The 14687-nt window shown below is 35.7% G+C and overlaps 1 protein-coding gene across 1 annotated transcript; it reads left to right on the top strand.

The window, feature by feature from the left end:
• The first annotated feature begins 479 nt into the window (after window positions 1-479).
• On the top strand, window positions 480-1217 carry LOC149186202 (histone H4-like). The gene has a single exon (XM_089412586.1). It carries the CDS (start codon window positions 544-546, stop codon window positions 853-855), a length of 312 nt encoding a protein of 103 aa, XP_089268712.1. The 5' UTR covers window positions 480-543; the 3' UTR covers window positions 856-1217.
• Window positions 1218-14687: the final 13470 nt, after the last annotated feature.

Genomic DNA, 14687 nt, shown 5'->3' with positions numbered 1-14687 from the left:
AATAAAATCCATGAACACAAATATCATAATAAACCTTAATTACCAAATAAATTTATTAAATACAAATAAAATTAAGGAATTCCGATATCATAATAAAACTTAAATACCAAATAATCTTATTATAAATATTTCGTAGAAACTTTGATATAACAAGATTTCTCTTTAAATTAAATAGTGCAAAATATCAAAGTCCGATGTACATTTATCCAAAAACATCTGCCCATTTACATATTACGAGTGGATTAATAATCCCCCGAATTTTAGGGCTTAAATAATCATTAATGTTCGAACTCGAGGAGGAAAGCCTTAATCCTCGTCGATTTGTGAACAGCCGTTGATAAAATATCATCGACGGCTACAGGGAAAAGTTAGGGCTGCACCGGATCGAAAGGTCTCAGCCGTTGATGAGAAGAATTTGAATTGAAGCCGCGAAATGTGAGAGAGATCCCTATATATACTCTCTTCTCTCTCCCTTCTATTTTTCATCGTTTTGCTTCACTTATCTTTGTGTCATTTTGCTACAGCATAGTCGAACGAAGAAAAATGTCTGGGCGTGGAAAGGGAGGCAAGGGTTTGGGGAAGGGAGGTGCCAAAAGGCACAGGAAAGTTCTCAGAGATAACATTCAGGGAATTACTAAGCCTGCAATCAGGCGTCTCGCCAGGAGAGGAGGCGTCAAGCGTATCAGTGGCCTCATCTATGAAGAGACCAGAGGCGTCCTTAAGATCTTTTTGGAGAATGTAATTAAAGATGCAGTGACCTACACAGAGCATGCGAGAAGAAAGACTGTGACAGCCATGGATGTTGTGTACTCCTTAAAGAGGCAGGGCCGAACTCTCTATGGCTTCGGAGGCTGAAAAGAGCCGGTGGCTGTTACTCATTATCTTTCTTAATCTCAGTAATGGTGACTCTGCAAATGCGTTTCCTTTTTTGAGAAATTATGAACTCGTCGGTTCTGGAAGTGTAGAACCTGTTTTCTTACCCCGAAGGTTGGAGGCATTTGTGTTTAGTTAATTTCGTTGAGGGTTTTTGAATTCTATTTGGAGTTGTATTCAACTGTTTCTGTGTTTATTCTTAAAGGAGTCTGTAAGGTGTATTATATATGGAATGCAATGCCAGTTTTCCTCTCCGCATGATATTTGTAATACAATTGTCTTTTCATGATCCTTTCTGAAAGGCTCTGCAATATGTATATTGGAGTTTTAAGAAGTTTTGTTCAGCACTTGCGCAGTTGCTTATCATTGAATTTTCTTTTAATTAGATGCGCAAGAGAGTGATAATTTTCTATTAATCAGACGTGAAAAGAGGGATGGATCTTTAAGATTTGACAGCCGAATTAATTTCCTATTGAAATGATCAAAATGACTGATAAACAATTGATTCTTAAAATTCTAAAGGTAATTGAAAGTAACAAATTAATTGTATTTTTTATTTTCTAAATAAAATGTAATGGAATTTTCAAAATATTTTTGTTCTTTACAGATTTTTAAAATTTTGGTTGTATTGTGCAAGGGTGTTGGATAAATGGTGATAAAGTGTTTTAATAAGTATAAAAGTATTAGTTCAAGATATTGGGATGATGAAGGTGTAGTGTTGTCAAACTGAAAGTTTTAATTGTATTTAAAAGAAATGTGTAAATTTTTGATTATATTTTGTTGACTTGGTAAGTTTAAAAAATTGTATTTAATTTATTTATATTAAAATAATATATTAAACATAAATTTTAAAAATAAAAATGTTAAATAATAGATGTTATGATTTATTTTTGTATGTTTTTAATTTTTAATAGGGTCTTTTTAAAAATGTGTGATTTTAAATAATTTAATTATAACTATAATTATAATATATTGTTGAAAATTATTGAGAAATTATAAAATGTTGATAATTATTGAGAAATTGTATCTTTATGATACATAATAAAATTACATTAAGATATGAAGATCTCATTGTTTATGCAAATATTTATTGGGATGGGTGGCATGATCTACTCACCCATGAGGCTATGGGCATGGTATTTGTGTGTACTTGTAGACATATACATTGATCATGACAATTTGGTTATTTGATGCACATGTTTGACTAATCTATAGATATATGATAATGCAAGTTGTCTATATTTATGTATTGCAATGCATTCATTTGATAAATGATAATTTATTTATGACCTTAAGGAGTGTGGCCTTGGATAATTTGGATGAGGGGCATTTTCATTTCACTCACAAGCTTTAAGAATGCCACAAAATTGAATTCAAAGGACAAATGATACTTTTGTTGTTGTTGTTGTTTATTTATTCTCCTTTATCTTTCTTTCTTTGGTTTAACCAAGGAAAAATGTGCAATTTTCATTAATAAAAATAAGAAAATTACATGTATAATGTTGCATGTATGAATGCATTCATTGGGGAGTAGTTTAACTAATATAGTTAAAACTTTGTACAAAATTACATCCTTCATTTTTTTTTGGTTAATCTAGGATAATTGGTAGTTGGTGAGAGTTATCTTGAATAGACTGAGGATCAAATCTAATTGGTTGCTACATCTTTCAATGTTACAAATAATAAATATCATAGTAGTCTAGGTAGTCCATTATAATAGACAAGAAAAATTGAGTTTTAGTCCCATAAAGTAAAACAAAGTAAATTATAAACATAGAGTTCAAATCCAAAAAAAGAATGATCAAAGAGATCATTTAGTGATGAGCTTGTTCATTGCCATGCATGGTCGGTGGAAAAAATAGTAGAAGATGCTCTCCTTGAATTTGTAATACAATGGTCTTTTCATGATCCTTTCTGAAAGGCTCTGCAATATGTATCTTGGGGTTTTAAGAAGTTTTGTTCAGCACTTGCGAAGTTGCTTATCATTGGATTTTCTTTTAATTGGATGAGCAAGATAGTGATAATTTTCTTTTAATCAGACGTGAAAAGAGAGATGGATCTTTAAGATTTGACATCCGAATTAGTTTTCTATTGAAATTATCAAAATGACTGATAAACAATTGATTCTTAAAATTCGAAAGGTAATTGAAAGTAATAAATTAATTGTAGTTTTTAATTTTCTAAATAAAATGTAATGGAGTTTTTAAAATATTTTTGTTCTTTAAAGATTTTTTAAATTTTTGGTTGTATTGTTCAATGGTGTTGGATAAATGGTGATAGAGTGTTTTATTAAGTTTTTTTGGATGAAAGATATTGGGATGATGAAGGTGCAGTATTGCCAAGCTGAAACTTTTAATTGCATTTAAATGAAATGTGTAAATTTTATGATTATATTTTGTTGGCTTGGTAAATTTTAAAAATTATATTTAATTTATTTATATTAAAATAATATAATAAACATAAATTTTAAAAAATAAAAATGTATAATAGATGTTATGATTTGTTTTTGTATGTTTTTAATTTTTAATAGGGTTTTTTTATAAATGTGTGATTTTAAATAATTTAATTATAACTATAATTATAATATATTGTTGAAAATTATTGAGAAATTATAAAGTGTTGACAATTATTGAGAAATTATATCTTTACGATACATAATAAAATTACATTAAGATATGAAAATCTCATTGTTTATGCAAATATTTATTGGGATGTATGGCATGATCTACTTGCCCATGAGACTATGGGCATGGTATTTGTGTGTACTTGTAGACATACATTGATCATGACAAATTGGTTATTTGATGCACATGTTTGACTAATCTAATCTATAGATATATGATAATGCAAGTTGTCTATATTTATGTATTGCAATGCATTCATTTGATAAATAATAATTTATTTATGACCTCAAGTAGTGTGGCCTTGGATAATTTGAATGAGGGACATTTTCATTTCACTCTTCACAAGCTTTAAGAATGCCACAAAATTGAATTCAAAGGACTAATGACACTTTTGTTGTTGTTGTTTATTTATTCTCTTTTATCTTTTATCTTTTTTTCTTTTTCTTTTTCTTTATTGTGCATTTTTTATTAATAAAAATAAGAAAATTACATGTTGTATAATGTTGCATGTATGAAATGCATTTATTGGGGAGTAGTTTAGCTAATATAGTTAAAACTTTATACAAAATTACATCCTTCAATGTTACAAATAATAAACATCATAGTCTAGGTAGTCCATCATAATAGACAAGAAAAATTGAGTTTTAGTCCCATAAAGTAAAACAAGAAGTAATAATAGTAAATTATAAACATAGAGTTGAAATCCAAAAAAAGAATGATCAAAGAGATCATTTAGTGATGAGCTTGTTCATTGCCATGAATGGTTGGTGGAAGAAATAGCAGAAGATGCCCTCCTTGAATTCTTGAATTTGCCATTGTCCTTTGTTTAGTGGTGTGATTGCTTTGGAAAGACTATCAATGATCTCGCTTTTTTCCTTGTATATGTGTGAGCATGTAAAATAATCAAATTGAGACTTTAGAGTAATGATATTAGCTAGTATGTTTGTGAGTGTGTGCAAGTGATAGTGATATGCAACATTTATCCAATTTATAGTATGTTGTGAGTTCTCAAATATCTAAATGTTTTGGCAATTTAGTTCTCTTGCAAAAAGGTGCTGTTTTAGATTGTTGAGTTTTGCATGGTTGTTGGTACCTTTGCTCAGGCCAATTTGTATTTTGTAGGACACAAGGTTGTTGATGTGCAAAATAGCTCACACCCTCCCAATAGCTCTTTGCTTGAGTTGAGCCATCAAAATATTCCGAAGGGTAATTGATGTTGATGTGTGTTTGGGATGATGACTTTGGGTAGTTTATTGTTTGGATCATTTGAGATCAAATTATAAATAGCTAGTGACATTGAACAAGAGGTGTCCCAATTTATTGTGGAGTCCATAAAGATAGTTTTGTTCTTGTTAATCCATATATCCCAACAAATAATTAGCAACAAATTCTTGGTTGTGAGAATGTGCTTTTGTCCACCATTTGTGCCAAGTGTCCCCTACATTGTGACTAGACCAAGTTGTTGCCAAATTTAAGGAAGTAGTGATCCTTGACCAGAAGAGTGTCATCACAAGGTAGGTGAGGAATAGGTGGTTTGTGTTTTCCTCATGTTGTTTACATAAGCAACATCTGGAAGGCCCATGGAATGCCTTGTGCATAAGATTTAGCTTAGTAGGAGCCTTCTCCATAAGTATGCACCACATAAAAAATTTGGATTTTGGGGGAGCCTTTAATTTTTAGAGATGGTGCCACCACCAATTGATATCGCCATTTTCTTGGGCAACCATAATAGTCACATAACTAGCTTTTGGGGAATATTTGCTATGGGGGTTAGAGGCCCAAATAAGAACATCTTGTTGTTCATTGATCCTCACATTGGCTTCCTTAAGAGCCCCAATGAAGTGTTGCTAGTCCTTGCTCCATCTATTTGGAATATTTAGTGCCTTGTGATCCAACCAATGTTGTGGTTGCCACTTGTCTTGTTTAGCAATTGTAATAGGCGCAATATGGGTGATACCTTCTTTGGAGAGATAAGTATAAAGTTGCCTTTGAAGTATGTGAGTGTTCCCACAGATGCCCTAGGCATTTGTACCAATTCGCACTTGGTCCCCTTTCCCAATTTTCCATGCCAACCCATTCTTAATGAGATCGAGGGAATGTGTAATTGCTTTCCAAATGATGGAGGCACCGAGTGACAAGATGGTGCAATTGTGGATCCGATCCATGACTATATGCGGATGGGTGTATTTGTAGTAAATAACCTCTTGCCAAAATCTTATAGAATTAATGATGTGCCAACCCATCTTTGTTGCAAGTGCCATTGCAAATAGTTGAAGGCTTTTTATACCCCATCCCCCCAATTTTTATGGGTTTTCCAATTTGGTCCCAACAAACCTAGGGAAAGGTTTGCCTTGTGTTCTGACCCCTCCAGAGGAAACGATAGTAGATTTGTTGAATTCTTTTTAAAATTCCTTTGGGAATCCAAGCCAGTGACATCTAATAAATTGGGATTGCTTCTAGGACCGATTTTAGTAGGGTGAGTCGACCCGCTCTAGAAAGCCATTGTTGCTGCCAGATATTGATTTTGCTTTCAATTTTTGCAATGAGCCAAGCCTAGTCAGTTATACAGTAACCATTCGGTTTCAATTTGAAGCCTATATATTTTAATCTAGCATCCAATTCTTGTCTCACATAGGCAAATTGTTGGACAATGAATCTTGACTCATGTTGCTGGCAAGTCACTATAATAATTGTGGACTTTTCAAAATTTGGTTCCATTCTTGTAGCTTTGCAAAAGAGAGATAAGATGTTCTTAAAAGCATATGAGTCATGAAGGGATCCATTTAAAAAAATCAGTACATCATCTATAAATAAAAGATGGGTAAGTGTGGACAAATCAAAGGTCCAGACACCCCCTGGTGCCCCCTCCTCCTGGCCTTTTTTAATCAGTTTGCTAAAACCTTCCATAATGAGAAGGAAAAGCAGAGGGGAAAGAGGGTAACCTTGTCTAAGCCCATGCTCTGCATGAAAAAAAACGGAGGCAACACCATTGATAAGGATACTGTAAGACACTGATGAGAGACATCACATAATCCAAGAGATAAAGGCATGGGGAAAGCCAATATGAGTAAGAGTGAACTAAAGGTAAGATCAACAGGCACGATCAAAGGCTTTGAAGAAATCAATCTTAAGTATAATAGACTTATGCAGTTTTTTGATCGAATGGAGGGCTTCTTGGGCTGTCCCAATGGCTTCATGGATCTGGCGTTGATTGAGGAAAGCAAATTGTTCCTTGGAAATCATTTGAGAAAGGATAGGTTTGATATGAAGAGCAATAGTTTTAGAGATGATTTTGTAGATGTTGTTACAGAGGGAGATGGGACGGTAGTCATCAAAGAGAGAGGGTTTGTTTGATTTGGGGATGAGAGCTAGGAAAGTCACATTAAACCCATCATACATTTTGCCTGATCTTTTGCAATCCTCAATAGTCTGAAGTAGATCATTTGCAATAAGCTCAAAGGAGTTGTAGGATTCAGCGAGACATCCATTTGGGCTCAAAGCTTTATCCTTTTTAAAGCATTTCAACACTACTTCCAGTTCACCTCTAGTGATCAGGGAATTTAAAGATTCCACCCTGTTAGGATCCACAAATCTAGGCAATGATTCAACAGTTCAGATGATGCTCGGTAGAGTAATACCTGTAGGGGCTTTGTAAATATTAGAGAAATGTCTAACCCCCATATCAGCCAGCTGCTCAAAGGAGTTTTCTTTTTTGTCGTCATGGTCTTATAGCTCCTAGATTGTATTAATTGACTTCCTTCCCCTCGCATATTGTTGAAAAAATTTAGAATTTTCATCCCCAGCTTGTAACCAGAGCGCTTTTCTCTTTAACCTCCAGTGCTCTTCTTTCAAACGAAGCAGTCTAATTCTTTCCGTTTCAAGAAAAGTTTGTTGAGCCCTTGAATCGGCCAATGCCATGCTGCTGGGACCTGAGGCTTCAAATTCTTTGAGAGCCAACTCAATCCCAAGTAGGTTTGCCTCATCTCTCCTTTGTTTCTCCTTTGCCCAGATAATTGTTTTGGATTTTAAACATACCAGGTTTTTAGAAAAGACCACTGCGGGAGGGGTGGAGTCATCCGGGCTACAGTCGGTCCAAGAGTCAACAACTAATTTTCGGAAGCTCACATCTGGGAACCATGAAGAGTTGAATTTGAAGGGCGTTGAGGTTTGAAGTTATTATCCTTGAACTCCAAGAAGATGGGGGAGTGATGCGAAATCTCGCATGAGCCCACCCATTGGCAAAACATGGTCAAACTTGCCAAGAGAGGAGCCTTGATCAAAAAACGGTCCAGCCTTCTAGCCAGTGCCTCTGCCCTTGATCTTCGATTCCTCCAGGTCGGCTTGATCTTGGCAGGATCAATGTTCATGAAATCATGGGAATCCAACAAATTTTCAAAGAATGTCGAGAGGTGGTCACATTGGCCCCTGGATCCCCAAGATTCAACCAGCCCAAGGGAGAAATTTAGGTCTCCCCCTATAATTAAGTTCCCAGATTGCATGAAATCAACACCCATAAGTCTATTCCAATAAGCTTCCCTGTTCTGACATGGACCATAAATGTTGATAAACCTGAGTAGCCTGTTAAGCTCCACCGAGGATATGTCAGCTCCAAGAAAGCCCTCCCCCCAGACATTGAGATTTTTAGTGGAACGTTTATTGAAGCCCAAGGCACAACCACCCGAGCGACCCTTAACATCCGGAAAATGGAATTCCCAATCAGGGAGAAAACTTAATAACAACTGATTAACCAGGCTTCCTTCACCCAACATTTCTTGCAAAAAAAAATAGCATCCAATCTTTCAGAAAGACAAAGTCTCTTGAGGGCCAATTTTTTGTCCGGGTTGGCTAAACCCCTGCAATTGAAGGAGAGACAAATCATGGGGGAACAATGTGTGGGTTGCCCTTTGCTCTAAGAACCCAATCAATTGGGGATTGAACCCCCGAAGCCACTTCAACACCTGCCCTCTTGATGGCTTTTGAAATTTTAGATTGTCGACCACAGGTGGGTTTGTGGGGGACGGAAGGGGGAGGATTGATTTCCAAACCAAAGGCCGTCGAAGGGGCCGTTGGGAGAGAGTGGAGGAAATAATGATGTGGCCCACTAGACGACGAGCTTCCCCCTTGAATTGAGACAGATCGCTCAACAAAGGTAGAAGGGATGGAGGCAAGGAGAGATGGAGGGGCCGAAGGAATAGGGCAAATCGGGGAGCACAACTTGCTAACCTCGGGAAAAGACCTAGATAAACACATAGAAGTAGTAACAAAAACATAACCCAAACAATCATATGATAACTGAGGGGAAAGGGAAGGAGAACTACCCGCAAAGGCCGAATCCCTTGCCCGAGAGCTAGCTGGAGGAGCCTCCGAGACCATGGAGTCTAGATGAGAGACTAGCAACTGCGACTCCTGCTGGATAGGTACTGAAACTTCATGAGTGTCCGCCTGAGGAGGGAAATTTGACTTCGAAGTTTGAGTGCAGGTCGAGACCAGCGTTTTTGGAGGATTCTGTCGTAGCCTAGTTAGTCTGGGACAATATTTATAAAGGTGCCCCACCTCATGGCATTTTCGGCAGCGAAAAGGGATGCCTTTGTAGTCCAGGATTTGTCTACGAGTAATGTCGCCCATCTGGAGCAAATAGCTCTCCACTCTGCCCTATTTGCTCCACTCTGCCCTCTCTAGTATCGAGATGCACTAGAATGCGAGTTAAGGCCAAACAACCCGTGTCCTGGTATGTCATGTCATGATCCAAATAAACCCCTAAATCATCTCCAATCACCTTGAAAATATCATCAGCCCAAAACTACAACGGGAGTGCTGGTAGACGGACCCAAATTGGTCAAGCTCCAAGATTTTCCTTTTCCGGGTCGAACAACAGCGACCATTGTTTCAACAGCTCAGGGGTCATCTCAATGTGCCAGTACCGTGTCAGAACCCAATCAACCTGATCTAGGTGAGAAAAGTTCAGGGCAAACCAGCCACAGGACAGGGAGAGAATGCCTGGGAGCTGCATCAGAAGGTTTCCCCAAATCTCGGCGGTCCACTTCCGCAGTCTCATGGGTGTGTAGTTCCTACCCCTTACCATGCCCACGAGCACTGTGCTCTCAATTAGGGTAGCTTGGGCCATTGTAATGCCCTCCCCAAAAACCAGATGACGGTCCCTTTCTCTGCTTTTCAAGTTTTTAGATTTCTTCGCCCACCTCTGATGTGGAAGGGCAGCCTGTTCGCCCTTCGCTTGGCCGTTTTCGTCTGAATCTGAGGATCTGATATCCTCCGTTCCCGTTTCTAGCCCTGCAATTCCATTGAAGAAGCTCGAAGGTAGGGCAGAGCCCACTGGTTGGAAGGCCGGATAGAAAGGGGCGGACCCCAGAAGACCCAACTGTTCTGAAGTTAAACCTTGTGAAGGAGGCCACAACCCATTATACCCCTCCGTCGAGGAGCCAACACCACCTTGTATATTTGCACCTGCCAGATATGCCTGAGACCATTCTCAGAGCTCTGAGGGTGAAGGAATGGAGAGAAAAGGGGGCTCCGAGCCCTCTCCTGGGCTAAATATACCTTCTATCACAACTGTGAGCGGTTGCGGGTCATCAAACTCTTGGATGGTAACGTCCATATCGTTCGTGAGCATAGTGAGCATAGTAACTTTCTCCACTTGAGTGACCGGTAAACTGGTAGCGACTGACACAGATTCAACAGGAACCAGACGAGAGTAGTTGACCCAGATGTCTTCTGCGGTTAGGGAGTCTGATGAAAAATCTAATAGTTGCTCATCCATCTGAGCGCCAGCTGCCAAAATTAACCCAGACACCGTTCCAAAAAATCTGAAAATGGGGACCGCCCGTTGGTCGGGATAAGGAAAGCACCTCCAGGGATAACACAACTGGCAAAAGACTGACCTTTAAACCCTCTGCCAAACACAGACCCGCAGAGGTCGTAAACCTCGTGGCTAAACCCCGGTCGGCGGTGACAGCAACAATCACTGTTACCCTCGTCGTTTGAAAAACAAGCCGACAATGATGAAACCCTTCTTGAAACTGTGAAAATTACTGTAATAAACAAAGGAGGGTTCGCTAGTCCCCGTTCAGAACATGTCGGCCACTTCCTTGGGTAAGTAAAACAAAACAAAATATCTCACACCAAGTTCCCAATGCGTAAAAGGACCGTAAGCAGGCAGAGTTAAGGTCACTGTAAACCTCGGCTTACAATGAGGCCAAGCCATAGTATCCAAGTCCCGCCTTCGACACCCGCAGAGCTCCTTTGCCGCACCAGCTTCAATCAAGCTCGCCTCGATCTTTCAACATATACTATGATGACTAAGTTTAAAATAAATGACTAGGCAAATGACACATTATTTGTCATGAAGGGAGGTGCTACAATATTGACCTCATCCACATACCTTCATTCATACATTAAGTGTGAGAAGGGAATTTTTTATCAATTGTGACATGACTTCATTTTTTCTCATAGAGATGGGATTAGCTATTTCATTATCTTTGGTATTTAGCGATGATCCTATCTTGTCGATTTGGTTGGTCTAACATTAGCTATCAACTCTAACCTTATCATTAATAGTTATGGTATTGTAGTTTGATCTATTTGCAATATGGATGGAGAAAGACATTTAGTATAAGATCCCTTCACTAATTATAAGATATTATTTCATTATTATTATATTTTATATTTATATTTATAACATATACACTATTATCTCCCTAAATTTATAAATAGTCCTTCCTCCACCTATCACCCTAAACAATTTTAAGAATGTTACCCATTACATTAAAATTATTGTTTTATCATACATGCCTAGCTACTAGTGTATGGTTAAGCACAAAATATGTAAATGAAAAAATATGCATTCTTTTTACTACAATTAAAAAATATTGATCTAAATAAAATCATAAGTATTTTTTTTATTAAGTTGATTTGCATGGTTTATATTGGATTCGGCTTGGAGATTTTTTAATTTTTATTAAAGGAATGGACAAGATTTCATGTTAAAGGAATATTATTTGTCTTATATATGATCTAAGGGATGACATCAAAAGTATTTCACATGTTTTTAGTTTCATATCAAAGAATAACAAATAAAATCTAAATATTATTTCTTTGGTCACTTATTAAGCTAGAGATCATCTCCATTGCCTTTGGCCACTTCCATTCTTTCATGGTTAGATCAACTCATCAATTGGAATCCAAACAATTTTGAATCCATTACAATTAGGTTAATCAAAATCATCCATTAGAAATCTAACAATTTTGAATCTTTGAAATAAGTGCAGAATTAGATCTATGGGCTACAATGATTTAGACAAAAATACTTTGAATAAACTCAAAATTATAATATCAACAAATGTATTTTTATTATTAAATTAGTTGATATCCTTATTAAAGACAAAGTTATCAATGTGATTTTTGATTTTTCTTGTATGTGAACATGATTGTTAAGGAGTTTCTAAGAGTATGTCATTGCCAAAAGATCAAACCATTGTAATTCTCTCAAACGAAATGGTGAAGGGAGCCTTAGGTTAAACATAAGGATCAAAAACCTAACATGACAATTGGGTGGCCAAGATCCCTAAGTAAAACAAATGTGCAATGGAAAAGATTGGTTCCACTAAGAAGCAAGCATTGGATGATGCAACTGCATGATATCATTTGTTAAATATATCTTTTGAAACTCGAAAGTGTGTCTTCCTTCACTATTAGATTGTATAATATGCACATTTTATTTAAGGAGAATACTTGTATATCCAAATTGTAACATGTTGGAGATTGATATTGCAAACTATAAACATGATACATCTTGATTTTCTTATGGAAGTCCACTTTACTACTTTTACATGTTCTTGCCATTTTGTTTCATTGCCTACAAGCACCTCCCCTTTCGTATCTTCCAACTTGGTTGTTTTAAATGTAAACTACGATGACTTTATATATATATATATATATATAACAATAAAATTAGATGGGTTGGAGAGAGTCTACCCTATAATCACATAATATAAAATGAAAAGTTTCTAAAAATAACCTACCTAATGTATATACCACTATTACATGATTAAATTATTTTCTCAATATAACTTTTTGTGCTGTCATAAACCCTCCTTAAGATTAGTATTAAATTCTAATATTAAACCCTGAGGTTGTGAAATTATGGAGATGTAGGTTTTAATAATTTATAATTTATAGTCTTGATGTTTTAGGTTTATTATGTTTCATTTTTAAGTTTAGCATCACGTTTTAGGTTTATTAGGCCATATGCCCTAGTTTATATTTTAGGTTTATTACTTTGGATTCAAATGATAGGTTTATTGATTTAGTTTTAAATATTTTAGGTTTATTGCTTAAATTTTTATTTTATTAGTTTATTATTTAGGTTTAGTAGTTAGGATTAAAATTTTCTTATTTAGGTTTTAGGTAGATTTATTTAGGTTTTGTTATTTTAGAATTATAATAATATTAGGTTTTATTACTTTAGAATTATAATAATATTAGGTTTTATCAAGTTTATAATAATATTGGGATTTATGTGGTTGTTTTAGGTTTTATAATAATAATATACAATATTATATTTATAATGTAATATTAGGTTTTAGAAATTCTCTTCATTCTAACAATATAATTAACAATTTTAAGATATATGTCTTTATATCTGTATATCAACCACATTTATTAATGTGGTTGTGCATGTGTTTGATATATGCCTATCGATCTATATCAACATGTTGGCAGCCCAGTTGACTCCCTTATCATTTTAAAATGATATGGGTCCCTCCCTAAATTTATCTTTTGGTTTTCAGTTTTCACCTTTGGCTTTGATTTTGTATGACTTGAATGGATTCAATGTGCATCTTTCTTTTATTTTCTCAATTGTGATATGACATGCCTTTGGTCATTCTAACTGGTGTGTTATTGAACTTTGATACATTTGAAATATTTGCTTTTGATGTTTGCTTTCTGAACTTGTTCTCCCATTCAGCAGCAACATACGAACCATGTCTCTTTGCACTATTTAAATAAGCTATCGACATGTTATGACTCTATAAAACATATGAATGTCAAAGTGAAAAGGGTCGCTACAAAATCCTTGAATTTGTGGTAGCCCTATCATAGTTTGATTTACATATTATAATGTCTTCATAGCACTTCATTTCATGTTTGATTGAATTATATATAATCAAGGTCAATGGATGGTTATCATAATGGATTATAAACCATTTGATAAATCTGCACTTTGATTATTTTTACAAATGGTTTATTTCCTATATCTAAATCTGTTATACCATGACTTTACCATATGAGACTTGGTTTAAATTTATTATTGATTGAATGACTAACTTATGATTATTGCGAGCCTATGTTTATGTGTATGGTGATATTCCTTTTGAAAGTTTTGGATTTGCAATTATGAGAAATGATAGTTCTCGGTTTAAGAGTTGTTCTTTCAATATTTTTATCAAGGTTTTATGGTGATTTGGCATTCTCGTCAGAGATGTTAACCCCAATTTGCACCAATTGTTTCAAAATCTACCGCTCACAGTCACCATACCGTACAACCATTACTATCTTTGTACCATATCTCCCATATGTCAATGTTTGAGTTAATCTCTTGGGTTTCGAGGTTACCAATGCTTTACTGTTTCATTGTTTTTGCCCATACTTTTCAAACTGCTCTGCAAGCAAGGGTTTGGTGACCCTCTCGTTGCGTGTTTTTTTCTTTTTGTTTCACCTTGATTCTTGATTGAAATCCTCTTGGATCGTAGCCATGGCACGCCTTTTTTTGATAGGTCAGGTGGTGGGATTTCCTTCAATTGTTTCAAGGTTATAGTAAAGGGGTTGTCAAGGCTTTTGCCTCTTCTTTTGATGGGAAAAAAACTCGAGTGGGCGATATGGAGATTGTTGTAAATGTTGATTTCATTGTAGATGTTACTCATCTCCCTGTTGAGGGAGAAAGTTGGTCCAAAAATTGTGATGTACGTGACATTCCATGGAAGAAATTTCTCGCCAATCAAGACTGCATTTATTATGTGAAAGGTATGCCAATTTCCTTTCTGAAACCAAAATGGTGTAATTTAGTGCTTTTGCTATGTCAGTATATTACTTGTGAGGGGTGATATAGTCTGGTTTTAATTTATCATATTAGATTGTTAATGGAATTCCTTGGCCATAAGCTTAATCTACCCTTTT

The sequence above is a fragment of the Pinus tabuliformis genome, chromosome 3_1, assembly GCF_031772625.1.
Source record: "Pinus tabuliformis cultivar Carrire ecotype Pingquan chromosome 3_1, CPIR1, whole genome shotgun sequence".
Taxonomy (NCBI): domain Eukaryota; kingdom Viridiplantae; phylum Streptophyta; class Pinopsida; order Pinales; family Pinaceae; genus Pinus; species Pinus tabuliformis.
This window is presented reverse-complemented; position numbering and strand designations above follow the sequence as displayed.

Bases quoted from the DNA above. Each gene is read 5' to 3' on its own strand.
- LOC149186202 (XM_089412586.1), top strand. From the start codon at position 544: ATGTCTGGGCGTGGAAAGGGAGGCAAGGGTTTGGGGAAGGGAGGTGCC.